This window comes from Phoca vitulina, unplaced genomic scaffold, assembly GCF_004348235.1.
Source record: "Phoca vitulina isolate PV1807 unplaced genomic scaffold, GSC_HSeal_1.0 scaffold5, whole genome shotgun sequence".
Lineage (NCBI taxonomy): Eukaryota > Metazoa > Chordata > Mammalia > Carnivora > Phocidae > Phoca > Phoca vitulina.
Window position 1 is genome coordinate 1,063,761 of NW_022589708.1, and position 27,739 is coordinate 1,091,499.

Genomic DNA, 27,739 nt, shown 5'->3' on the forward strand with positions numbered 1-27,739 from the left:
CCGGGTGCGATGCTGAGGAGCCCTGTGACCCGCACCTGCGCCGGGTGTGATGCTGAGGAGCCCTGTGACCTGCGGTGGGCTCACCTCGTTTTTTTTACAGAGAACGAATGGTTAGATCCTAAAGCTCCTACAGAATGCAAGCATGAGGATAAAACCACCACAACGTATAATTCAAAAAATCAAAGGAAAAAGACATTCCTACCTGTAGCAGATTTTACAATCACACTCATTCTCCTTCTTACTGAGTCAAAACTCAAAATTTCCAGCAATTCAAACCTGAAAAAGAGATCAAAAATTGCTTTTATTACCTATCTGGCTCTTGAAGTCCTGGAACTGGGGAAGCACAGGGCTTCCCGGGGCAGAGTGTCTGGGGTGTCCTGTGCCCTGTCCTCACGCCCGCCCTGTCGGGATGCACGGGGCAGGGACTGTGCTCCTGGCGGCTGGGAGGAGGGGGAGGCTGAGGCCAGGTTCCCGCGGGCTCAACCCCGGCCCAAGGTGCCCTGGGAGTCTGTCCACCACACCACCTGCACGTTCACGTCCCTGAGTCCTGAACACGGACTCACAGGCCTATCAGAGCTGGCAATCCCGGCAATACACCAGTGTCCTTGAAGTTCATAAAAATCATTTAAGCGAAGAAAACCGAAATGCAGGCGGCTCGTACGGTCATTATCAAAGACCATGATTTCTGCTGGCATTTGAAATACTGACAGTAGTTCAGCCACCCCGGACAGACGCCCCCGGAAACTCCTCGGGGTCCAGAGACCCCAGCTGCGGCTCAGGGGGGCGGTGAGCCTCACAGTGCCGGCCGGCTCGCAAGCTGGAGGGGGGCCCGTGCCCCGCTGGGCAGCACCCTGAGGGCGTCCTCCCCTCCGCGGGAGCCCACCTGTTGCCCCGGGTGGAGCCCGGAGCCCGACAGCAGGCGGGGCTCTGCCCTCCACACGTGGTCGCGCAGCTTCCGGAGCCGCCAGCGCCCCAAGGACAGCGCCACTGCGCCGACCTACGAGCGGCAGCCAGTTCCAGTCGGGGCTCGCCACCCCTGCCGACGCAGGATCCACGTTTCTTAAGGAAACGTTAAAATCCAGGGGTTTTTGCGGCCACAACCACCAAGCCTTACGTTCTCTGCCACCTGTCTTTGCCTGTACCCGTTATCGCAAGTTTATTTAGAAACGAGAGCCGGAGCTCCGAGCCAAGACTCAAGATATGCCCTCCGTCTCTGGGACCAGCGGTCTCTGATGGACACGGTCACGACACCAAACACGTGTGGTTCCTGGAGACAGACGGGAGCCATGAGCATCAGAACGGCTCAGACTGACTGCAGGGCGTCTGGAGACTGGGGAGCGCGGCGTCGTGGGGCCACTCAGCGCAGACACCCCAGACGCTGCAGGGACGCCCAGAGCCTCATCTGGGACGGCTCCGAGCGAGCGCTCCCGGGGGTGCCACACCGCCCAGCCTGCGGGCGACGCTCCGGGGCCGTCACAGAGGAAGGGGAGGAAGGCATGGGAGCGGGACAGGGGCCTGGGGTTTCCCCACGAAGACCACGGTGAGCATGAGTCCTTCCACCTGGCATAAACGTGCAGTGCGCTCACCTTTCCACGTCGTTCTCCCTATTTAAGATCTCCATGTAGTTGTCCTTCAGCCGCAGGTACGTGAAGCCAAGTCTGCAAAGAGGAGGGCAAGTCGGAGCTCAATTTCTAGTTCTGACGCTCCTCCTTCAGACATTTAAGTCTGGGGAAAGCTTTCTTGTCAAGAAAAGTGACTGTGGTAAAACAGAGGTTGCGAACTGAATTACACACTAAGGAGATTAAAATAGTGATTTATTCACCAGCTCAAGAAACTCTCCCAGAGTGAACAGAATTTCTGACCTAACCCGCCCTCGGACTGGTAAGCGTCAGCGGGTTCCAGAAGGACAAGGGCGGGTCTGTGGACTGGCCCCTGTAGGGACCCCTTCTTGCTTACTGAGCAGTGGGGCTCTTAGCCAGGGTCGCCGTGTCACAATTACAAGGACCCTGAGAGACTGTCAGTCTCCAGGACAACCCTCTCATTGTACTGATGCGGGAACCACGATCCAGAGCCAGCAGCCAGTCAACAAACGTCCGCAGGGCGTGGACCACGTAACCCCCGCTCCTCCACCAGCGCACCCGGTGTTGTGGTGCGGAGACAAGGGCGTGGCTCCTGGACGCCAGGAGCTCAGAGGTGGGGAGGTGGACACGTCATCCCCACACAGCTGTGGCCACAATGATGCAAGGGGGCCGTGGGACCGTGGGGACAGGGTGTCCACTCGCCCCAGCTTGAGCTGACAGGCTTCCTGGAGGTGAGTCTACCATGGCTGGCAGGCACAGCCCGTCCTAAATTCTGATATGTGGTGCACTTCTGAGCGCTCGTTAGGACAGACAAAGACGACTTGCCGTAAAGTGCATCTAAGATTGTCTGCATCTCTAACAGAATTGAGGAGAAGCGCCCATTTAAGACCGCGATAAAGAGAATCCACAGCCAGGGATTTACTCCAAACAGACATAAGCAATGCGCCTGAACAAGAATTTAGAACAACAGTCCTAAGAATGCTGGGCTTGAAAAAAGCATAGAGGACACGGAGAAACCCTGTCTGCAGAGATAAAAGACCTAAAAACTAGTCAGGCCGAAATAAAAAATGCTGTAACTGAGAAGCAGAAGCGACTGGACGTAATCACAGCGAGGGTGAAGAAGCAGAAGATGGAACAGGTGATGCAGAAGAGGGAATTATGGAAAATGACGAAGCTGAAAAGACAGTGACGGAGTCCGGCAGCAGTAACAGCTGCTTCTCACGCTGGCAGCAGGCTGTGAGCAGGAGGGACCCTCGCCCGCCAGCATGGAGGTGGAGGACACGGGGCAGGAAGGCTCCACCTGCCCGCCCACCCTGCAGCAAGGGTCCCAGCACAGGGGCCACCCCCGGACGCTCCAGGACCAGCCCACAGTCAGGGAAGACCGCGTCGGCACGGCCCCCGCGAGCCAGACCCGCCCAGAGACCTACCTCTGGACACCCTCGACGAGGGCCACCTCGTCAGGAGAAGACGAGATGTACACACAGGATTTCCCCGAGTCTGGTGACTTCCTCGGGCCATCCACGTCATCGTCATCCTTCACCTGGATGGTGTGGCACAGACACAGGGCCCGGAAAAACAGCTCTTCTCGCTCCTATACAAGCACGACACAAATCCCCCCCAAATCTATGCCATATCAGCTTCAAGTACACAGAAAATACGCAGAAGACAGGGAACAATAAAACAGCACGTGCCACTGTGGGGGTCAGGAGCCGTGAATTAGTCTCGGGTCTGGTGCTTACGGGGAGGGGTGGAAGCATGGCTTCTCTTCATTCTCCAGCACTTCTCAGCAGGGGAGGTGAGGACACCGGTTCAAGGTCAGAGGAGGTGAACTTGGCATCCGGAAGCCTGGATGCCCTGCGGGAGCCCTGACCACCTTCCCAGGGGCGCTGGGGTGTGGCCGAGGCCCACATGGGCCACAGACCACGGGCCCTCCCTCTGAGACTCTGCCCTGAAAGAGCAGTTTCCACGTGGAAACCATCTGAGGCAGACGTGGCAGGGGATACAGTGGCGCCCTTGGTCCCTAGGGGTATCACTGCACCACCTGCTAAGGCGAGCTGCCCTGCGTCCCCAGGGGACCCTGCACAGGGCTCTGCGGTCACCAAGGTTTTGGGAATGATCTTCTCACTGACCATGTGACCATGGTGAGGGGTCACAGCACCTCCCAGAGATGCTGAGGTCCGGAGTCACAGGACTTGGGCGTGTGTGTGTGTGTGCCTGTGTGTACATGCGTGTGCATGTGAGCACATGGGCATGTGTCTGTGTGTGCACGTGTGTACATACAATGCACATGTGCACATATGGGACATGCATCTGTGTGTGCACACATAGGGTGTGTGTGCGTGCACATACATGCTTGTGAGCATGACGGGCATTCGTGTACGTGTTAGTATGTGCACATGTGTGAGGATGTGTGCACATGGGATGGGTCTATGTGCATGTGTGTATACATGCACTACACAGGGGAGTGGGGGCACGCCTGGGTGTGTGTGCACATGGGCGCACGTGTCCCTGTGTGTGCATACACATGTGCATACATGCTTGAGCCAGAGTGTGCACACGCGTGTGAGCACAATGGTGTGCACAGCCACTTGGCTCTCAGCCCACCACATGCCCTGACTTCCACGTGTTACAGCTGCTTCTCACACAGCCGTGGCCGTGGACTCACGGGCAGGAAATGGCGGCGTGCCACAGTTCCCGATGCGGGTCGCCAGGGGATCCAGGGACACGGGGTGGCGCCGGTCTACCTTGTGCTTGGGGACCTGGGGACAGCGTGGCGGTGACGGCCCCCAGGGAACACACATGTGGGGGTGCGTGGCCACCTACCCTGGTGCCGGCGCCCGGGGAGGAGTCGATCATGTCGATGCCAGAGGTGCTGGGGAGCACCTGCCCGTTGCACACGGCATGTGGCACGTACACGTGGCCCTCGATGCAGCACTCCTTGAACTCCATGTTGTTCTCCGTGAGCGTACCGGTTTTGTCCGTGAAGATGTACTCGACCTGCGGACACACAGTGCCGCTGCGTGGGGCTGGCCAGGGCTGCATGACCTTCTCAGAGAAGGAGCCACCCGCCGAATCAGAGCCCAGCGCAGCCTCGCTTCCTAACATCAACATTCCCCACGGGAAGGGGCCTCTCCGGGCGGGCCCCCCACACCGCCGGGGCAGGCGGAACTGCACGCGGGCCGGCTCCCCAGCCTCCTCCAGTGTCTGCCAGGGCTGAGCGGTCCCGATCCAGCCGCGCAGGAGGTGGGGGCAAGGGCTTCGCGCTCCCCAGAAAACGATGGTTTCCCTGTTGTCTCTCAGTCTGCGGATGGAAGCACTGCGTGGAGCTGGTCTGCCGCTTCTCGGAAAGAGAGACTCGGGGCGGGGGGACTCTTGAATCCTCTCTAACGAGAAAATCAAGGATACAGGGAGGATAAACCTGAACTTACTCTGTAAGGTCTGGGAGGTCAAAGCTCACAGTACCGTTTAGGACACAAGAATCAGAACAACAAAAGCGCAAAACAGATTTCAGACCGAAAACCATACCCAGTGTTAAGCTCTGCACTGGGCCCAATCCCGGTTATGTGTGCATCAGGAGTAACAGTGGAATTCTGGACGATGGAACAGTGGGAGGATGTCCCCACTGGCTGAGACCTGCCCGCTGCCCCCAACACGCGCCCCAGCACACGCACGGGAGGCAGAGTGTAAGGGTCAAAGTGCAGGAGCGCAGGAAGCAGAAGAGACACACCGGCCAAGTGTTTCACGGTCTGCCTTCTTCACTTAGTCTCAGCAAGATGTTCTCTTTTGTCTTAATCCCTCTGCAGAAAATGCCTTTTCCTGTGTGCCTGGTTCTACAAGTAAGCTGTGAGGACACAGCAGACGGCCTGCAGTCCAAACGCTTGCCCAAAACACCACTGAGCCTCTCCCCGTGCTCTGGACAATTAGGAGCAGGAAGGGAGCCCGCATGTGACAGGTCCCCGGCATGGTGGCTCTGTTGTTTGAAGTAACTGCCACCTGACTTTTTTCAGAGTGAGGATCAACAATAATAACGAACATCTCGGGAGGCCCCATCTTCTATTTTTTTTTTTAAGATTTTATTTATTTGAGAGAGAGAGAGAGCGCACGAGTGCACGAGTGGGGGAGGGTCAGAGGGAGAGGGAGAAGCAGACTCCTCACTGAGCAGGGAGCCCGACACGGGGCTCGATCCCAGGACCCCGAGATCATGACCTGAGCCGAAGGCAGATGCTTCACTGACTGAGCCACCCAGGCGCCCTGGAGGCCCGTCTTCTGAAACAACTTTCCACAAACCTCCAGAACGCTGGTGTTACAAGATAATTTGAGTCAAATTCACTGTACTAACCACTGCTCCACACTTTTCTTGTTACAGAAAGATGCTTTCCTCTAAGAATTTCTCAGGAAGACACAGCATGAACTGTGTACTGTTGCCAAGGATGTGAAATATGCAGACGTAAAGCTATTCTAGCGCCGGGTGACCGAGTCAGGGTTTCCGTGCGGCTGTCTGGGAGCAGACGATAGCCCGCAGAGCGGCACGTGCCGGAGGGGCGCCCTGAAACCCGTGCTCATCAGTAAGCAAGTTATCTCTCGGTAACAAGTACCCGTGACCCAAGGGGGTGAAGGCAGGGGTTCCCCAGCTGAGTCTGAGCGTCTGTTTACAGACTGACTCTCTGGGGTGGATTTCAGCTGCTAAAACGGCCCTGTTTGTGGGGTGCCTGGCTGGCGCAGGCAGTTAAGCATCCAATTCTTGATTTCACCTCAGGTCATGATCTCAAGGTCATGAGGTTGAGCCCCACGTCAGGCTCTATGCTCAGTGAGGCGTCTGCTGGAGGTTCTCTCCCTCTGCCCCTCCACCCCCCGTGTGCGCACGTTCTCTCCCTCAAATAAATAAAATCTTTAAAATGGCCCTGTTTGCAAAACTACTCCCCCAAATTTCTTACTTTTTTTTTTTTTTTTTAATAAATGAGTGAACTACCGTTTACCAAACGCTCTTCAGGAAAGGGTCAGGGCCAGAGCGGCGGCCTTTCCAGAGCTGGTGTCCCAGGGAAGCAGCACACCACAGCTCTGAGGCCCCATTCAGCACAGGACTGTGGTGGGGCAGGTATACGGAATCACGCCCATTTTACAGATTAAGACGCTCAGGTGCACAGAGCTCGGCCACCACTGTCAGCAAACAGCAGGGCTGCAATGAGGTGTCTGAAGTCTGCGATACACCAAGCCACTGGAAGGCTGAGGTCTCACTTTGCTCATCTTTAAATCAAGGAAAACTGCTCACTCTGAGTTCAGAGAAGGAAATCTGGCCTAAGAGCTGAGTGCAATGCTTGTAAAGTAGGGACTCACCAAATTTACAGCATTAAAACCCAGAATGAGCACCACTTACCAAGGCCATGGGTGAGCTTGTAACAATCAGCTAACGCAGCTGATTCTGCATAAATCGTATACAGAAAAGCACTATCAATTGTCATATAAATAAAGTATAAAAAACGAACGTGCTGTTGTGTTTCATGAGTTGTGGGATCCATCTCTAGGAATGAATTAAAGTGGAAAACTTTTCATTGGACCATCCGGATAACGTGCCCCCATGATAGGGATCATTTAGAATCCACGTGCCTGGGAACAGAACACAGAGGGACGTGATCATCCGCAAATCTGGGAAGAGGACGCCGCAGGTACTGACCTGTCCTAATTCTTCATTTAAATCCGAGGTGTTGACCAGAGGCCCTTCCCCTGTGTCCTCGTCAAACATTTCTTCATCCCAGGTGATGAAATATGAGCCCAGGAACTTCTGCATCTCCACCGTGACGTACATGGACACGGGGATGATGTAGTTGAAGAGGACCATGAAGGCCAGGAAGTCCGTGAACGCCCTGAGGAACTGAGAGAGCACTGCGTGATTTCCCGCAGCCCCTTGCCAGCATCTCAGAGTTCTGCTCGGATTGCACTGGTGGCCATTTATAAATACAGGCACTCTCTAAAGACAGGACACTGTGCTGGGTTCTAGAAGCGTTCATGCTGCACCCCTCATGAATTTACAGTGGGAGCCAATCCCTTTCCAGACCGAACACTCAAATACCCAAATAAGACAGCAGCAACCAGGGTAAGGAGGCAATGGATACACCTTCCAAATCTCTATTACGAAGATGTCATCAGTCAAGACTTCACATTCTCCTGCCACATTTTCCTAACAACAGCCCACAGGGTGTCTCTGATCACTGCAAAGCGGGGCACGTTCCATACCAGGTTCCTCTGTCTTTCTGACTCGGTTTTCTGATTATACCACGGCTCGTCCCGGAACGGTTTGCTCTGCCACACGTACTTCAGGACGGTGTTTATCAGCGCTTTACTGATCAGAATGCAGAGGTACACAATGAGGAACACGTTCATGGATCTAAAACACAAGACAGCAACGATACTTAGTGATCGCTTGCTGAAGAACCTTTCTCACCCGTCAAGACAAACGTACCGTGAAGACACAGAGCAACGTGTTTTAAAGGAGCCCCCCACCATCTGCTGGCACAGTAAGAACGAGAACAGAAGCTCGCATGTATCTGAGTTCCTCCCGTGACCACAGGCGTGTGCTTCTAGGGGCCACAGGGAAAGTTTTAAAAATGGGAGAGCAGTGCACGCAGCCACACTGCTGACCGCATGGTCTGGGAGTCAATGACTTAGGACATCCAGAAGTCAAGTCTTCTGCCATGAAGTGTCAGCCAGGGAGTGCCAAATTTAGAGATTACCACCAGGGAAGGAGGGAGGGAAATGCCCTCTGAACTGGAAAATTACTGAATCCCTGGCCAATGTCTTAGTGGATCTTGTGAAGAAGGCTTGATTTTCCAGTATCTATTTCTGAAACCTATTCATCAGTGTAGACATCTAGAAACAAATCATTCTTGCTTATTGAGAGCCAAATCTCCATTTTCACATCTGGTACAGCTGTCAACGGACAGAGAGACCCATGATCGCGCTGAGAGCAGCTTGCTGAGAGCAGGCAGAAGTGACCCTCACAGTCTTCCCAAAGATCCCCAAGTCCCGCATAGCTCTGTATTAAGTAACTTATAACCACTTCAAGTCAGGGATACACATGAACAAAAGGCAAGTAAGACAAAATTCTGGGCCATGTTTTCTCACAAATTCAACTCTATACTTGGTTTATCATAGTACAGATTTTACCGTTTCATGAAAAGAACACTGTTTTCTCTGTTCATGCTTTCCTCAGGAAACAACCCAAAGCTAAAAGTGACCCAATTTTGACGTTTTCATGAATTGGCGAGAGGAGCTGCCAGGACTTTAGCCGTCTACACGAGGGAGCCTGCAGACGTGGGCCGAAGGTGTGTGGTCACCTGTGTCCCCGCAGAACAAGACTGTCTATCTAACACCCAGTGTGACCAGCTCCCTAGAGACCATGACAGAATTACCAGTGTGACCAGCTCCCTAGAGACCACGACGGAATTACTAATGGAGCCAGAAGGAAAATGCTTTCACGTCTATAGGGGCTCATGATGGTTTTAGGTCATGGAGCTTTACGCACTTCCAAGGGGTCCCGAGACTCACTTTTCTACAGCAGATCGTTTCTGGGATTTCGACTGATAATTTAATGCCATCTTGGTTTCCATGCCCGTGTAAATAGCAACACCTATAAAGCAGAAAAGTCAACGTTAGAACAATAACACAGGCAGATCTCGCCTTCACATAGGAAGTCACACACAGCAACAGTAAAACTGAGTTGTGGACAAATCATATTTTAAATTTCATTAGGCAAACTAGCTGTTCATAAAAAGAGTCCCACAACAGGATTCTTCAGACTAAAGAAATACTTTTTTTTTCCTGCATAGAGATTAATCTCTTTTTCTTGAAAATTAGATTTTACTATATTGGGTTTTCTGAAACAGGGCACACATGCATACTTTTAAGTTGTCTCAATTAAAAGACAGAAATAACCCACAGAGACGGGAGATACTACCAGAGAAATGCAGCCTTTAAAAGAAATCTCCTGCAGAACTGTGTTGTGTGAGTTCTCTCATGGACATAAACTTATGTTTCTGAGTCAGAAACCGCAGACACTCAATACGCAAGCAACCCTCAAACACCACTGCCTCGTGGGTGGTGGCGATCTGCCAGGACGGGTTTTCTTAGGCTGATGACCCCTGCCACAGGGCCCAGCTCAGAGCACGGCGAGACGCGTTCACGGCAGCACGACGGACTGTAACTACTCAATGCACCCTTAATTTTAGAAGCTGTTAGTAATGATTCACTGAGACACTGACCAAAGATCTTCTCGGTGTTCTTCAGCGTGGCTCCTCTGAGAAGCAAGTTCTCCGACCCCAGGGGCCTGCAAAGATAGGAGGAGCAGAGTAGGGCAAGGGGGCGACAGAAGCAGGTGCTCGAGGGTGGGAAACCAAGGCCGTGCCTAACAGACTCGGTTTCAAGAGGAGATCATTTAAACGTGGAGTAGCTTATATTTGGATTACGAAAGTTAGCCTGGCTCCGTGTGAGAGTGTGGCCTCTGCCCTGGGAGGTAAGACCTGCTGTGCGGAAGGACCCGGCGGGTGGCTCTTCGAGGTGCCCGCTCTCTGGCGGGGCCTTGTCAGGAATGAGGGCTCCCAGCCCACCCAGACCAACTGAAGGGCCCTGAATTTCTGAGAAGGTGGTGTCTGTGACTCAAGAGGATTCAGCTGTTCCCAGCACATCGTCAGGGAGACTCCACGAGTCTTGCGAGATCCGGTCTTACTTTCAAACATGGGAACACCGTGTGCATTCATCCACACGGCAGTCAAACCCACAAGGACCCTCTGCATGCAGGTGGCCTCCAAATCTGGAACCTCCCTTGCACCTGCTACTTCGGGGAAGCAACAACCAAGGAAGTTAAAGATCACTCATGAAGAACAAGCAGGCCCTAAGCACTCAAGACTCAACAGTGAGCAACAGACCACGTCTCTGCCTTTAGGGGTTCGTGTTCTCGGGACTCCCCTGTTGGTGGATTCCTCATTGCTTCTCATTTCCCAAGAGTAGAAGAGAGTAAGAAGCAGAATGCAACTCTGCAATGGCGCTGCTGTCAGCATTCTACTGATTCCGTTTGCAGGGTGAAGGGACCCGTGCTCTTGATTTTTCAGTGCACGAAATGTCCCATCACCACAGTAAGCGCAGAGCCTACTGAACGCCACAGACTTAGGCGTGCTCCGTCTAGTTAGCTGTCGCAGCTCGGGGCCAGATCTGGCTGAGGACGAGGGCGGGAGGCTGCTGCCCAGGGGACACCTGACCCGGCGCGTCTGCCCAGGGCAGCTCCACGGTCTCGGCTCTCAGGCAGGGCCTAAGTGCCACAGACGCTCTGGGGCTGCCCACTCGCTGTCGGTCCTCTCACAGGGACTGCAGCCTCTGCAGGTGGCATGCTTACAATGCCCACTGAACATGCTTATGAAAACAAATGGCCCTTTTTAAAAGTGTCTTTGGGAGGTCAAAAAATAATTTATTTTAAAAAGTACTTTGCTTCTCGTTTGGACAGGAGGACAAAGAAGTACCACTCTGAACGGATGAAGAACTGCGATATATAAGTCATCACCGTTCACATCACGAATTTATGAATACCTGTAATACCCAAATATTAAAAGTCTGCTGAATAGTGTGAGTACTTAAAGAGCAAAAAAGAATTAGTATCAACATGTGAAATATATTAGTTATGACCTTCCCAAGCTACTCAGCATTAAACTTTGTCTGAACGTAAAGCAGGAAAAGCCGACAGCGTTTATTTCTTCTGCTTCGTCCCAGCGGCACTCTGAGTAAATCCAAATCTACTTCATCTTCCAGCAGTACTTCTCACGAGACACAGAAATGCAGGTTGTTTCTGCACAGAAACTAGGAACATCCTGTAGACTAGCATCTGTTTCAGAAAGACCACAGCCGTGCCTCCACGACCTCTCAGAAGCACCGTGAACGTGCTGATGGAGCTTGGTCATGACCCATGAAGCGCACAAACCATTTCCATGAAACACACAATTTCAAGAGGGGCCCTAGGGTCTTACATTTATTACCATCTATTTCCTATTGAGATTATTTCTACTTCTAGGCAACCGTTTTCCTTGACACACAAGGTAACACCAGGACATCGACAATCTGGAGACAAGCGCTTAAGTGGAAAGAAAAATGATTTCTCCAACACAGGAGAGGCAGGGGTTACAGAAAACGTCAGCTCCAAATCCTACTCCAAGTCAACTTCCTACCCTGTCCGTCTCCATCACCTCGACAGCAAAGACCCACCAGACCTGGACACTCTGTCCAGATGACACACCCACAAGCCTGGGGACGTGGAGAGCCGGTGCCGGATGGAGCGGACCACACGCGTCCGGCACTGGCTGGCTCTGGGGCGCTGCCACCTCGTGGGTGTGGGTCCCTGTCACAACCTGCGGGTGTGACGGATCCCAGACCGCTATGATGAAGCAGGAGAGCACACCCACCTGCCACCTACACGGTCCCTAGATGAGACACATCCCCTTAAATCTAGACAGAATCTAGAACGAAAACAGTGTCCCAGGGATGATCTTGAGTAGACGATACATTCCAGTAAAATGGCCTCAAGTCAGAAACGGCCCAGCTTCGTGGCAGAACCTCATCCATAAAGGCTGAAGGGCACTTCTCAGGGGCAGCGGCTCACTGTCAGATGGGCTCCTAACACTGCTTCCCATGAGCGCCATCAGCTTGTTGGCACCAACAGCTATGCTCACAAGAGAAACCAAAGAAGACAGCGGGACCTGGACCTTTGCTAAAGCAGAATTCTACTTCCCAAACCCAACAGAGCAGCAACAAGGAAAGCCTCTGATGGGAAAGAGAGTTCCCTGTAATCTGACAGCACGGACGACAACGGTGCCGCTGTCCTCACCTCACCACGGGGTCGTTCCGATCGTTGTAGACGTTGATGCGGCCGACGAACCTGGCAACAAGAAGTCAGATCAGTGCCGCACAGCTGGGGCGGGAGGGGGGCCGGCCACGCGCCGTCCGCACCCGTCTCCAGCTTCCAGGGCGGGAGCCTGCTCCGCTCCAGGGCTGCGTTCCTGCTCAAAAGCTCATCGGCTTCCTCCCCGTTTCTTCTTTTACTTTCTGTCCTCATTAGCCCATGACTCCAAGGATTTTCCTTAAAATTGGTTCCTCAAATTACAGAAAATCACTTTTTCTTCAATAAACTTAGTTCCGTTAAGCCGGTCCAAATATTTGCACAAATAGCTACAGATTTTAATGTTGCTGAACTATGAGAATATTAAGTGAACTGTTTTATTTCTGGCTTGGTCTCAATTTTTAAGCAGTGATGTATATGCTTTCCAGACGGGCGGGGTGGAGAGCAGACAGCAGCTGGGGCGGGGGGTGTGGCGACGACAGGGAACGCCGCCCAGACTTACTTGTACAGGTCGGGCTGGGGCTGCTCACACTCAATCGTGGCGTGCAAGCTGTCTATATCTTCTTCAGTATGAAACCCCTTCGTGTCCTGGACGGCATAGTGGGTCTGCGGATCGACAAGAACGGTGAATTCACAACCCAACAAGGGACGCGCAGCTGACAGCCGGCGCCTGCCGTGCCTGTAACTAAGCCCGAGTCTGGAGCCTCAGTGCCGTGTCAGAGAGAACTGTGAACACGGAAGTCACGTACCAGGAAACGCAGACTAGGGTGTGGGGATGTTAAGCCCGCTCGCCCACTGCCCTCAAGCCCTGGGAGAGCTTCTTCAAAACGGGACACCTGCATCTGTCCCTGTGACGGCTACCCGTCAGGAAACAAATCTAGGGGTCAATGTTTCTCTTCCTCACATGCTGCCTACGTGTGCACAGGGCCGTCCCCGGCATCGCAAACTGCTCGGGCCTGGCGTGCTCCCCGCACGGCCCCGCGCTCAGCATCCACCGACGGCCCCGCAAACCTGAGCGCGCCTCAGACCCTGGCGGGCTCGCGGGACACCGACTGCCCGGCCGGCCCCCGGCTTCCGATGCAGTGGGTCTGGGGAGCCCGAGAACGGCATTTCTAACATGACCCAGGCAGTGCGGATGCACCGGCCCGGACGGCATCACCAATGGGAACAGGTGGGCTGGGAGCCCGAGCGCGAGGGCCAGGGGAGATAGCGCGTCTCTGAATGTCCGCTCATCTTCCCGGCAATCAGGTGCTGGGCGGGAAAGGGCGCCACAGGTCAAAACAGGCGGGACGTAAATCACAGCAGCAGTGGCTTTTAGAACACGCTGGGGCCCCTACTGCGCACCTGGGACGTCGGGAAATTTTCTAAGTACATCCTACAAGAGCCCCTGCAAGACAGGTCTGGCCCCATTTAAGGACGTGAAAACTGCAAAGGTTAAAAATGCCTGCCCAAGGTCACACGGGCCGTGACCGTGACCAGTGCGGGAGCCCTGGTGTCTTTTACAGGAGAAGCTCAGTAACTCCAGTGCCCAGCCCTGGTCAGATGCGCAGATGTGATGTCAGAGAGCACACAGGACGCTGAGCACAACCGCACGAGAGGTGCTAGCCATGGGGCATCCCCCCCGCAGGACGGGCACGAGGGGCCACCCGGTGCCAACAGCCGGGGTCCACGTGGCTCGCCGGGTGTCAGGGACACGGGAACGTGATCCCCACACTCAGACACCTGACACCACAGTCACGTGGCTCTCCCGGGGGCTTCCACCCCCCACAAACACCATCGATCGTGCCAGAATGTTAGCCTTCTCAGGACGCCTACATAGGAAAGGTGCCCCAAAAGTCCCACAGGGTTTATACAATGATATGAATTATCCATAAAAGAAAGAAAATATCTCTTTCCCACCATAGAAATCCCACGATTAATTGCCATTGACCAATGCCTCAGACATGGTCGGGTCCACTGAGCCACGCTCACTAATTTCTTAAACTCCTTGGAAGCTCCCATTGTTTTAAAAATACTGAAATCTTTAAATAGCGATATGTTCTATTCTTTTGCAATCGTTAAAGTTTCGTAGCACCAACCGGCAGTACAGAATTCCACACTGAGTATAAGAAATTAATTCTAAGTTCAGAAAATCCTTATTAAGATATTTGAACGAAAGGACACTCATTAAAGTGATAGTCCTCAAAAATCTAGACTCTCATGTGACTTTTCACATAATTCCATCTAGTGAAGACACTAATTTTGACCAATAAAATGAAAATTTTCCAAATTCCCACAATCTACTCCTTGCATCCTGGTCCCTCCACTCAGTGACACAGCTAAGAACTAACATGATGTCACTTCTGTTAACCCGAGTGGTTGGTGGCTATGGACCCTGAGGGGGGACAGGCAATGGTGGGATGTGGGGAGAAGCAAAGTGAGGAGCCGTGTGGCCGGCCCAGCTCCCCCGGTTTCTCCGTAACCCCTGGGAACACTGGGTTTGCAACCACGGTGCCCCGCGCATGGCCCCAAATGAAAGGCACGGTACTTTGTGACTGGACTCTCCATCTAAGCTGGCGGTGGTCACGTGGCAGGTCCCATCCCCGCGGCTGCTGGAGAGGAAGATCAAGTCACAGGGGAAGGTCTCGTCCTCCTTGACCATGACGATGTCCCCGACCTGCAGGACAGACAGCCTCGGTGTGGCAGCCCCTGTGGTGCAGGGGCCTCGGTGTCTGCAGGCAGAGGTATGGATGGGAAGGCACTCTAGGGAAGGACTGTGTGCCGGGATTCTGCCCAAACCGTGGAAAGACCAGGTGAGGGTCTCGATGGACCAACTTTAGACCCACGAAGCATCAAAGCGTATTACGATGGAATATTCTGCGGCGAAAACAAAGACAAACTCCCATAACCCGATTATCCTTGACTGAGCCCAAGCCGGACAAGTTCAAGTGTTTGTTAATGAGTCTGAGTGGGAATTATTCCTGCAGGAAGGTGTCAATCTAGAAAATTCAACTGGTGGGTGTGAACAGCTGTGATGGGTGGGTGGGGGGAGCGGTTCCTGATGCACAGGAGGGGATGGGACTCAGAGGAATGGGCTGAATGGAGGACCAGTCCCCAAATGCAGCCTATGTGATTCCATTTACGCCGTGACAGTCTTGAGATAACATGATCTTAGCGACGGACCACTGGAGACTCTTCTCGAACGGCCTCGGGCACCTCCGCCGGCCTGGCCCTGTCTCGCACTGTCCGTGCAGAGCCCTCTCGGCTCCAACTGGCCGGCTACAGAACAGACATTTCCCATAGGAGATCAAGGCATTAAAAATGCAATTTTCTGCTGGTTGATGCTGTTTAGGTCTGTTTATTAAAAGTATAGAAGGCTTTGCCAGGAAATACGTCATCAAGGGGAAGTACGTGAGGGGCTTAGGGTCTGAATTAGTCTGTGAATACGTGCACAGGGCCCCACCAGCATTCCGTTCCAGAGCCCGTGACGGCCAAGAAATCATCACCAGTCCAGGTAAAGTGAGGGGAGCTCAGTCAGAAGTCCTGAAACACCTGGTCAGGAAAACTTATAAAATAAAGAAGACGCAGGAGCACCTGGCTGGCTCAGCTGGTGGAGCACGAGACCCTTGATCTCAGGGTTGTGAGTTCAAGCCCCATGTCGGGCATAGAGATTACTTTTAAAAAAAAATTAAAAAAACAAAAACAAAGAAAATGTTGCTTAAAATCTTAAAAATACATACAATAGTGTGTATGATACATGTTGGACTAGGTTCACAAAGATGGCCATGTGCTGGTGACATGTGAGCAGGCCTTCAGGTGGGTTTTGGCTGGGTGGAGTAGGGGGGATGGGGTGGAGAGGGAGGGGAAGTGCGGGTAGGGAGAGGGGAGGGGCATGGGGTGGGGTGAAGGATGGGCACAGGGTGGGGGATGGGCACGGGGTGGGGGCATCAGGGGCTTCAGAGATGATACGCAGCCGGGCATGAGGAGGAGGCAGGAGGGCCCAGCCGGCTCCATCCCTGGGCTCAGAGCTGACACTCCCCAGGGACCAGCCTTGGCGTCCACATTGCTGGCTGCTGCGCACGCAGGTGCTTCCCACTGGCTAGTGTGGGTGTGAAAACCAGCCATGTGAGTGACATAATCAAACGTGTAAGCAGATACCGATGCGTCAGTTACACTCACAGCTCACTGCAATCGGGAATGAAAACACAACCTTCAGTGAGCTTTCCGTTCCTCACCTCAGAGTTTCCGTTCTAGAACAAGTTTTCTAACAGCGTCCTAGAGCTTCCTCTGTCCTGACTGGTTGGAACAATCTCCTAAAATTCAGGCAACCCTGATGGGGTCTGCGGAATTAAACTGCTCTAAAAAAGAAAGCTTATTACAACTTAAAATGAGTAAAATTAAAGTTAAGGAAACAGTGGTAGGTGCTTAGCTTTAGTGAGAAGGGTTTGGGGATGTGGTCGGGACTGTACCCTGTAAAGAAGCAATTCCAGGCACAGGTTTGGCTAAATTAAAACCCTGCTGCATTGCTGCTTTTTGGCTTTTAACTGTTCCTGGTTTTGGCTGAAGAAATGCGCCAGTGTTGCTTACCCTCAGCTTTCGGCTCTGCTTCCGCACCAGCTTGCCGTGCTGGATGAAATGCACAGGGCACTGGTTCATGGCGTTGTCTGCCTTATGGCGAAGCCAGTCCTCATAGCCCTAAACGGGAGAGAAGACGCCCATGTGGTGGAGCCGAAGGCCGCTGAGGACCCTCAGCCCTGAGCCAGCCGCTCTGGACCCGGCTGGATGGGCCGTGACCGTGGGTACCCACTTCTTCACGGCCCCTGGCACCTTCAGAGGCTTCTGGACATTCTCCTGTGGGACACGTGTCTACTGTCTGTGCTCGACCACTGGGATGGCCACGCCTAGCTGCTCACTGTCAGCGCCCTGGCCGAGGCCTCACTCAGGCAGGAGGACCAGGGTGGGGGTCTCCCGTTCTCCTTCCTGCAGGCCCAGGCGTGAGCCTCACCTGGTTCCCTGACCCAGTGAGTGTGTCACAGGCCCCACAGCGCATGTGTGCAAATGTGTGGGGGGGGCTCAGAGGAGAAGGGTCTGAGCCGGCCCCCAGGGGATGCTCAGCGCTTGCCCGGAAAGGAGGAGGTGACACCATGGTAAACGGCATGAGGGGGCAGGATCGGACGTGGGTGGGGACAGGGGCCAGGGCCAGGCTGGCCTGCAAGGTTGAAGACAGTGTGGGGCATGCAGAAAGCCAGGCAGGGTGGGCAGCCCGGGAGGGTGAGCCCAACTCACTGAAGTCGCTGGAGATTTGAACAGAGGGGGTCAGATGCGGTTTGACGCCCAGGGGGGATGAGGCACATCTGGGACTAGCAGATGCCAGGCTCCCCAAAGGGGCTTCCTGAGCTGCAAGGAAGGGAATCGGATCCCCTGTATGTGTTGGCTGGGGTCACCAGGGAGCAGGGCTGAGGAGGGGAGGGCTGAGGGCATCTGAGTTGTCCAGGGCAGGAGCCAGAGTGTGGAGGTGTCCTGAGGTCGGGGAAGGTGAGGAGGAGAGAGATGGGGGCAGGTGGAGTGGTGGGAAGCCAGGGGCTCACTCATTTCAATCACTGTACCTTCCCCCCCCCCCCCCCCCCCCCAACAAATGTGCTGCCCATTGCCTCACTGAAGAACAACCTGTCCCTAGTTTTTCTTCCCCAAAGAGGCGGGCAATGAACATCCCAGGACGCATCGCCGGGCCTCTGTGGTCTATTCTGAGATGCATATAATACACACGAACTGCATTCACGGTCTCCACTCCATCAGCTACTGCCGAATGGTCTTCCAAGATGGCGCCACCATGCTCCCATCAGCAGCAGGTGCATGCGCTTGACCACATTATCATCCTTGGTTGCTCTTCAGGCTTTTACATTTAAAAGACAATCTAATGGGTATGAAGTAAAATCATTTTTGTTCAAATCTGTTTTTCCAGATTACTGGTGAGTGAGATATAAAACCCAAATTGAAATGAAGACACATCCTTAAATGCTCTTCACCATTCTGTATTAAAAAAAATACTTCTGCAGACATTCTCGTACTGAAGATGAGCAGGGCTGGCAGAACGCGGCCCGGAGGTGCTCTTTACACACACACTAGGAGGTAACCTGATTCCGTTCTACGTTTTTTCCTCAATCTAGAGAAAATCACTCTGCAGTACTGACATACCAGTGTCATCCAGTGGCTGTTCTCACGTAAAATACGTGTTTCATTTTATTTTTATTTAAAGACAAACATCAGAAAAGCATGGCTTTGTCAGCAAGAATTGGACCATCAGTAATGTCACTAGAAGCTGCCATTTTACAAATTATCCAGATCTCCCAAATGAAAAGTCGACCTATCAACCCTGAAATGCAAACATCATTAGGTTCAACAGCCTGCAGCAGATAAGGGACTTGTTTCTGGAACATATAATGAGTTCTTGCAACTCATCAATCAAAAGACAAAAAACCCAATTTTAAGATGGATGAAGGATTTGATGACATGTTTCTGAAGAAATACACACAAACGGCCAATAAGCACGGGAAAAGATGCTCAATGTCGTTGGTCACCGAGGAAGTGCCCACCACAAGCAGAGAGCTACTCCGCACCCACACGGCGGAAGGCAGAGGCAGACCGGCGGCTGGTGGGGGCTGGGGCGGGGACGCCAGGGACCGCTCGCGGGTACAGGGCCTCCTTCCAAGGGGATGGGAATTTTCTGGATCCAGACAGAGCTGATGGCTACAGCACAGAGATGGCCAGATGAACAGTGGACATAACCGAGACATGTTCTTCTCCCTGTCAAGGACCGGGACCAGGGAGAAGAGCCCGAGGCACGCCCCGAGTCAGGAGTCCACAAGCTCGCTTAGGAAACCACAGCCCGGGCTCTGGGCACAGCGGGTCCTTGCGGTTCAGACAGTCCAGAGTGTGGACAGGCTAAGAAACTCTTCTAAAAATCGATTCCATCTCTGGTTGGTTCTGAACATGAAACATGAAAACCTTGGTTTCCTCCTCAGACTCACAGGATGCCACCCTAGCTGCTACGTAACCTAATCTCTCTTATTTTAGCTCAAGTGTCAATCTAAGACAATTACCAAAATGAATTTCTAGAACTTAGCTAAATTTCCTGTGAACTAGCTAAAGCAAACCAGATCATCTTGCTTTGGATAGAAGGCGACATTATATAATGAGATGGCGCCGCCCTCCCTTTCTCTGCAGACGTCTTACCTGTTTGATAGCCGTGACGGTGATGACAAAGAACAGCGGAAGCCCACTGGTTACGGGGCTCGTGGGGGTGTCGATGATCAACTGCAATTAAAGCAGAATTACAGAGCCTCAAAGCATGTCCTAGCGACTTAGACTGGCTGGCCTACGACACCAACAGAAACATTTGCTTTCGCTTATTTTAAACTCACTTTATCCCCTCGCTAGAGATAAGTCAGAGTAGGGGTAAGTCACTCTATTTACCACGAAAGTGAGGGTGATTTGCTCTAGTTCAGGGACCTGCTTAAGGAAACCACGCGGCAAAGACGGAAGCCTGACTGTGGCGTGCATTTTATTTTAATTCACTGCTCTGTTTTTGGTCCCACACTTCAATTACGTTATTTGAATAACTTAATGTTGGGGACATTCTAAAAGTCCTTCTGCTGTATTTTGCATGATTGAAAAAAATGAGATTGCTAGTCTTAAAACACATCAGATCCCTGCTCCCTCATTCAGACCCCACTGTGGTTTTCTCTCTTCTCGCTCTCCCCACGCGCACTTAGGAGGAGGATCCACCCAACGACGCTTAGCGTGGCTGCTTAGTTTCCCCTAAAGATCAGGGGCCTCCTGATTTTGCCTCGAGGACTGGAAGGTGGCCAGACCCAACCCCAAGGCAGACTGTTCACATGTCTGTTTCAGCTTAGGACTCCTCTCTGAACCAACACAGTTGTCCATGAAGGAGAGACATGAAGGGCTCCAGGTCCCTGCTCTTTCTCGTTAGCAAACCATAGTTAATCTCCTGAGAATAAAGCGTTGCTTATTAGACTTTACACTTGAGATGATTAAGAAAAAAACAGCTGGTCTTACCTGTACCAGAAATATGATAAGAAAATAAAAGTTGGCTATTCTTCTGAATTGTTCAAATAAGTTCTTGGGTATGAAGTTCCAAAATGTGTACTGTATAAAAGAAAAACAAAAACGTGTCATTTTAATCACATTTTACTTTTTTAGTGTCTACTACATGAGGACAGCACTGGATTTCAAAGCACAAAATGTTTAGTTTTAGATACAGAGCTCACAAGTCAACGTTTAGGGTGTTCCGTAGGTATTTTATCCATTTGTTGACCACAAAATGAACTACTAACATAGAACAGGTACTCCAAAAGAGCACGAGTTACCCAACCCCAGGTAATCCCATGTCCTGCAAAGCAGCCTAACAATAGTTTCACCATTAAAATATGTTTCATAAAGCGTAAACCTCTGATCGTTAACACGTATGTGCTCGGCATTCCTCCCTGACTTCTTTCTCTTCTGCCGTGACAGCGTCACTAGCTGGTCACAGAAAGCGACACTCCAAGTCAGCGTTGCGAGGCTGCCGTGTCCCAGGGTGGAGACGGCCCCACGCACACCTCCTCGCGTGCAGGGAGTGGAGGGCGGACAGGGGAGTCCTGGCCACCACCTACCCTCCAGACTTCTCATCTTTGCCTCAGGAGAACAGTTTCCTTACCTTCTGCGTTGAGAACAACAATGTCCCGGATGTCATTACCCCCCAGTAAACACTGTGTTGGTGTTTGTCTGTTAGCTCTCCGCGTACTGCCCGGCCCCACCGCGTCTGACCCCCCAGCACCCTTCCCCTCCGCGTACTGCCCGGCCCCACCGCGTCCAGCCCCCCAGCACCTTTCCCCTTCCGCGTACCGCCAGACACCTGGCATCTATAGGTCATATGTTTGGCAAACATTTCCTCAGTCAGTGGCTTAACAGTGTCTTTTGAAGGCCAGAAAATTTTAAGTTCTGAATTCAACTGTTTGCTGCTGGCCTTGGTCTTATGGTTCATAAGTCCCACCAGATTCTGTTGGGAGTTTTCTTTGGGATTTTTTCCACAGACCTTCATGCCACTTGCCTTGTTTCTTCCTGCCCAGTCTGCCTATCCTGCACCCCTTCCCTTCCTCACTGTATTAGCCACGACATCCAGTAAAGCCGTTGAATGGGGTGGCAAGAGGGAAATCGGCATTGTTCTCGGTCCTGGGGTGAAAGCATCTCAGTTTTCACCATTAGGGATAGTATTAGCTGTGGGTGTATTACAGATGCTCTTTATCAAGTTGAAATTCTCCTGCATTCCTAGTTTGCTGAAACTATTCATCAGCAATGGTGTTGGATTCTGTCAAGCTCGCACAAGGCTTTCTCCATCTGAGTGCAAACAGACTGAGAACCAAACAGAAGGTCCCCTGATCAGAAATGTAGCCACAGACACTAAGAGAGGGTAGAGAACACAGAGCTAGATCTTCTTCACCTCCGTTTCTCCATTAGAGAAAAACAAAAACAGAAACCAACCCCGACAGCCAATTCTCCCAAAATATAGACAATGTGTCCCCCCCCAAACCCCACAAAAAAACAAAAACAAAAAAGCCATGTTTTGAATTCTTAATTTGCTACCCTACCTTGGGATAATTTGGCCACTCTATGGAATTCAGAAAATATTTACTCTTTGCTCCACTGCAAAACACACGGCCCTTGTGGAGTCAGACCCCGTATCCAACATGGTCTTGACGCTTAAAAATCAAGTAAATTTTAGCAAATTATTTCAGGACTGTGTTCTAGCTTTTCCTGTATAAAGTAAGCACACTAGCATGAGCCCTGAAGGAGTGCAGCTGGGATCAAAGTTCTGGCTTAAACTGCTGCTGAAAACATAACGGGACATTAAAATTCTATAGCTCGACAAACAGTACAAACACAAGCAACCTTTTTACATTTTTAAGAAAGATAAATAAGTTTTTTTCTTTTAAATGGGCCATAATGAAAAAGTCACTTTCCATCAACTTTTAAAAGGAACGTAAGTTATTAGGCAGTCACAGCATTTACGCCTCATTTTTGTGTTTCTGTGACCAGCCTGGAATGATCTGTGATCCTTCACAGATTTCCCGACTCCAAGATGGAACTGTTTTTAAGGCCCCAGCCCATGAAACCGACCTACTGCCCAGCACCCACGCCCATACTCACTATCTGTGAATCAAAAATGTCCCCAAGGACCTATAATATGTTACTCAGTACCAAAATCACATTAATGGAAAAAGCTCCCACTTAAAACCCCATCTTCTGTCTCCCGAAGTGTCTACAGATGAAAACCCAGTGCTGTTCAGGATCTGCTTCACAACGCTGGTGGAGGACCGTGGGGCCCGGGGGGAGCCGCTGGGGTGACAAGGGCGTGAGAGCCTCATCACACCACCCTCTGACCTCTTACACATTCTTGAACGTTTCCACATTAGAAAGCTTTCGTCTTATACGTGTAATGAAATAAAACAGAATGTCACCTGCTTCCGAATGGAAGAACCCTAGAACATCACGTGAACGTCTGATCTTGTCCTATTTGAGTGTGCCGTTTCTGGACCCCTTTCAGCATCCCAAATCTAGTGTGCCCGGGGCTGGCTCAGATTTGGAACTGAAAGCCACTTAAATGATTGCTTCCTGCTAATCAGGCGTGGAGAAGCCACGCAGCAGCTTAAACGTTACACCTTGTAATCCCCTTATTTCACAGGATAAATCACCGTAATGAATCATTACTGCTGATTATTAATGTGGTCAAAAAGAGGGTCACTAATTCCGGATGGCGTATGACAAGAAAAGTGAAAACCAGTGAGCTGATCTGAATGCGAGCGGGTGCGCGGGAAGATGAGCACCACGCGGGCGGGATACGGTAAACGGGCACTGGGTGACACACGAGAGCCGGCAAGCGGAGGACGGAGGGGCCACCGCACATGCTTCGTCCTCCTTACGTCTGGGGAGCTGAGTGTCTGAGTGGACACGGGGCCACAATGTCATGCGCTCCGTGGACCCTGGCGTGGTATCAGGCCCTGGCTCCCGCAGCCGTCCCGGCAGCAGGCGGCACGTAGTCCTGGGGTCCCCGGGCTTAGCCACATGCCTGGGGTGAAGGGAGGCGGCCGGAGCACCTCCCTTCACCCTGATGTGGAACGGCACGGGACAGCTGCTATTCCTCGCTTTTCTCTCACACTGCCAACATTTCACGTGGGAGGGTCTGCAAGCAGGACACCTGACCAGGACCCGGCTCGGTTCTGCGGCGGTCACCGTGGTTCTGTGAGTCGCTGGGAGCGTGGATCAGGACAAAGAAGAATGTGGCCCACCTGGTCTACCCCAGAAACGTGGTGGAAGGAAACCAGAGATAAGCCCTGGGCACTGTTCTCTGCCAACCGCTGGGAGGTCGGACGAGAACACGCGGGAAGCAGCCTCGGCTCTGCGGGACCTGAGCACGGGCCCGGCACCCAGCCGTGCACGGAGCCCCGATCGCCCCTAGAACGTGTGCGCGTACCCGGAGTTGAGCTTCCTCGTTCGTGTACGACTGGGAGACCGGGATGTAAAAATAGAAAATTACGCCCCATTCTGGATCCCCAATGTCAGAAAATGAGTGCGCATCGTGATGGGCCAGTGAGAGGTGGTGCTGGTGCCACGGGTGCCACGGGAAAGGTGCGGGCTCGGGCAGATGCGCAGCTGAAGGTCAATCCACGGGCTTTGTTCTGAGGCTGGTTCTTCTCCAGTGGGCCGCGCTTCCCTCGGAAGTCCGCAGGAATGCTGTGCATCCACACCTCGTTGGAAAAGGTAATCTTCCCCTGCCGACGATCACAGGGGACGCAGCTTTCTCGGAGGTACGGACCGACAGCACAGCCTGAGCCCAGTGTGTAACCGCAGTGTCCCGAGGTCAGAGCTGGCAGCCACATGCATCCTGTGCCCCAAGTACGATCTCGTGAAACTGATGAAGCCGTGGCCGGTCCTTCTCTTGAAGCTGGGATCTGCTTGCCCATGAGCTCGAGCAGCCGCTGGGTGCACGTGGTCAGAGGCAAAGGGAAGGGGATGCGCTGGGGAGTGGGCTCTCGTTCCTCCTTCATCCCAGACACCTGCCCAGGGTGTCTCCCAGAAAGGAACCCGAACCCTCATCAATCACTGAGGCCAACATCGGCCCACCCATGGAACAGGTCCACGTCGAGCACGGCGGGCTGGCTTTTTCACCCCCGTGTGAAAGCTCTCTGACTGAACACGATCAAGCTTGCGGAGCGAGGCTTCTCTGCCTGGACGAAGTCTTAGCTGGTGGTCTTCTTTTAAGATAAATGTGTTCTTCCCAAGAAAACGTACATACGTTACAACACACATTCTCCACACCTGCTGGGACTTAGGTTTTACCAATTAAGTTGTTTATGCCATACACCCTGGGCTGTTTTTAAATGAAAGCAATTCTGTGCTCTAGATGCTGGCAGACGTCACGGCTACCGTCCACCCCGCCAACAGAGCTCGTGCGCGGTCCTTGGCCTTCTGAGAGCCTCTTCCGTACAGACTCCGATTAGTGCAGACGCTGTGCTGTATGTGATTTCTCCTTAAATGACACACCATCATCCCCCGTGCACGGGCGTTGAGCCACTAACCCCGCCTCTCCGAGGAAGGGCGAGTCCTCTTGGAACAAAGAGGAGCGTGGACGCAGGGCCCCTCCCGCTCTGAGCGGGGACACAGGCTCCGACCGTCTGTGTGGCCTCAGCCTGACCTGCCTCTTACAAGGATGTTGACTCAGTTCTTCCTGCTCTGAAGGAGCTTTGCTGAGAAGGACCCATTGTGAAAAACCCCGGGATGCTGCACGTCTGTCCCAAACGCTCCTTCCTCCACCGCTTTGTCAAAAACTGAGACAGCGCTGGGGGCCCAGTGTGGGTAGGGCAGCTGGGGACATGGGTGCCACCCCAGGGAGAGAAAAGGTGGGAAGACGACAAGGCACCTCAAAATCACTGCGGGAGTATTTGAAAGAAAAAAATGAAGATAATAAACTGGCTCTACAACTTGAGTCAGAGCACAAAGAGTCAGGAATAGGATTTAGAAATCGCTGCTTTTGGTTGTCTCCCCTAAAACACTGACGGGGCTTTTTGTCCTAAACAAAGCATCCTTCAGCGTCTGGCTATAATCCACCAAAGACATCAGGAAGGCCCTCGGACGGCCGCAGTCAACCAGAGGCTTTGTCTTCCAGAAGGTTCCTCTGCACAGCGCTGTGCAGAACTTTCCACATCGACCCGAAAGGCGCTGGGGGCTTTGTCCCTAGAGGGAGAAACCAACCGCAGCGGGAAGCCATCGGTGGCCGAAGGGCCCGACACATGTCCTGCTGGTGGACACTGGGCAGTGTGGGCGGCTTTGGCCCCGTCACCTGCCCCCGCCGCGGGCCCTGCTCAGCTCATGCGGCACCTGCGGCCGCGGCGTCCAGCGCACTTCCCCGACTCTCGAAGCACTTGAACGGCACAGGAGCTGATTTTTAAGACGTGTGACTGAGGTTCCTTTCCTGTGTCGGGCCCACCGGTGACGCAGTCTTCAGTGAGCTCCAGCTGAGACCGCTCAGTTTACACAGGTCACCGCTGCAAAGACCCCGGCACCCCGGGAAAGGTCCTGCTCGGCCACGTCCCCCGCGTGCATCCCTCTGGGCGACCATGTACCATGCACACTGCGTGGGATTTCCGTGATGAGCCATCTGCTTGTCCACACAGCGAGTCTGGCGAATTGAAGCTAGGATCATCATCATCACTGTTATTTTCCATCACAGTTTTAAATAAAATCGGTCCATTTAAAAAAAGAGCCTTGAAGAGCAAAGCTTTTCTGTTCTCAAGTATTCTTAAACTTAGGGCAATCTCTGACAGCTTCCTGAGGAATTCGGTAGCTCTACCACACATATCCAGACACGTGGGCCACACAGGGATCTAGTGTGCCCACTGCACAGGTGTGCCCACCTGGGACACACAGCCATGTGCGCGCACGCCCTCATGGATGCATGGGTGTGTGCGTCTAACGGGGAAGTTCTCCAAAATCCAGGAAGCCATCATTTACGTTTTTTGCTCAAAGCCGTCCTGGAGAGCCACTGACCGGTGACTCAGCAAGCCTGTGAAGTGTGCCTCTGTGTTCCCGCGCTCCAGGCAAGGAGAACACGCGCTTCACTTGAGTGAGGACATCCCCATCACGGCCTTCCTGCGGCACTTACCACGCCACCTGACAGACTGGGACACGTGCCCAGTGTTCCCGTCGACAAGGGGGCTGCACGCACCTCCTGCCACCAGGGACATTCAGTGTCGTCTCTACAGGTGAGGAGACCCTGGCAGGGGTGGGACGTGGCCGGGCAGGAAACACATCAGTGGCAGAAGTAGGCCTCCCGTGTCCGTGGCATGTTAAAGAGACGTGAAGGACAGGTGGTCTAACACACAGGATGCACGTCCCACCAGCTGTGGGGACAAGCTACGGACGAGTGGGCCAGCCCCACGCAGACGCCAACAGCAGTGCTCAGTGGGGTGGGCAGCGTCCGCGGCGACGGCCCCAGGAGCAGAGCGGGTAACCACCGTCCCCACAGGGCCCATGGGAAACAAGGTCCCAGACAGAAGCTCACCTTGGAGGAGACGATTCTGTTGTCGGGGTGCCTCTGCGGGATGTAGGCCTCAGCACCTGGGGGGGGCTCCCTGTGCCCCACGTAGATGGTCCGACTGTCCACCCAGTTCTCTTCTCCAGCACACTGCGGGAAACAGAGTGGCGTTAGTGGGGACAGCCCCCCCGAGTGCTGGCTAACGCGCGGCCTCACCCACGGAACCTGCGCCGGGCCCCACCTGCCGAGGCCTGAGCTGCCCCGATCTCACTCAACCCCCACGGCCTACGCTCCCCAAGGCACCAGTCTGAGCGGGCGGTCTGCACCCCTGCGGGAGCCGGCGCAGAAGCCCTTCCACGCTGGTCGTCAGGGGGAAGAACACGGCGGGCTCCTGCACAGACGGAGTGCTCAGCACGACCCTCAGGCCTCCCACAGAGGACAGCCTGTCAGGCACGTGCGAGCAGGTCTTTACCGAGAGGGTAAGACTGCGCGTGCAGGACGGAGCTGTGAGCGGTCTCCCGTCTCCCTGCTCAAGGGCTCTCCTGGGAAGGCGGGCGGCTGGGCTCTGACCCGTCCTCACGTTATTCAAAGGGTCATGCCCACGAGGCACAAGGTAAACATCTTCCGACCAGAAGAATCTTGACAACACTCATCCAACCCTACGCTGTCAGCACGGAGGTACCCAGACCCCATAGCTACAGACAGAAGCTAAAATAA

The 27,739-nt window shown here is 53.2% G+C and overlaps 1 protein-coding gene across 7 annotated transcripts in view; it reads right to left on the bottom strand.

Moving 5' to 3' along the window:
- The window catches only part of ATP11A (ATPase phospholipid transporting 11A), a 121,257-nt gene that overhangs the window by 41,668 nt on the left and 51,850 nt on the right, over positions 1-27,739 (bottom strand). For all 7 annotated transcript variants that reach the window (XM_032402591.1, XM_032402596.1, XM_032402589.1 and 4 more), the window contains exons 2-16: positions 27,050-27,172; positions 20,509-20,598; positions 19,666-19,746; positions 17,020-17,127; positions 14,981-15,109; positions 12,956-13,059; positions 12,442-12,492; positions 9,836-9,900; positions 9,123-9,204; positions 7,812-7,962; positions 7,252-7,449; positions 4,404-4,577; positions 3,008-3,171; positions 1,587-1,658; positions 203-276 (exon numbers count right to left, since the gene is read on the bottom strand). In XM_032402591.1, coding sequence (XP_032258482.1) covers positions 203-276; positions 1,587-1,658; positions 3,008-3,171; positions 4,404-4,577; positions 7,252-7,449; positions 7,812-7,962; positions 9,123-9,204; positions 9,836-9,900; positions 12,442-12,492; positions 12,956-13,059; positions 14,981-15,109; positions 17,020-17,127; positions 19,666-19,746; positions 20,509-20,598; positions 27,050-27,172 — 1,666 coding nt within the window. The remainder of the gene's footprint in view (positions 1-202; positions 277-1,586; positions 1,659-3,007; positions 3,172-4,403; positions 4,578-7,251; positions 7,450-7,811; positions 7,963-9,122; positions 9,205-9,835; positions 9,901-12,441; positions 12,493-12,955; positions 13,060-14,980; positions 15,110-17,019; positions 17,128-19,665; positions 19,747-20,508; positions 20,599-27,049; positions 27,173-27,739) is intronic.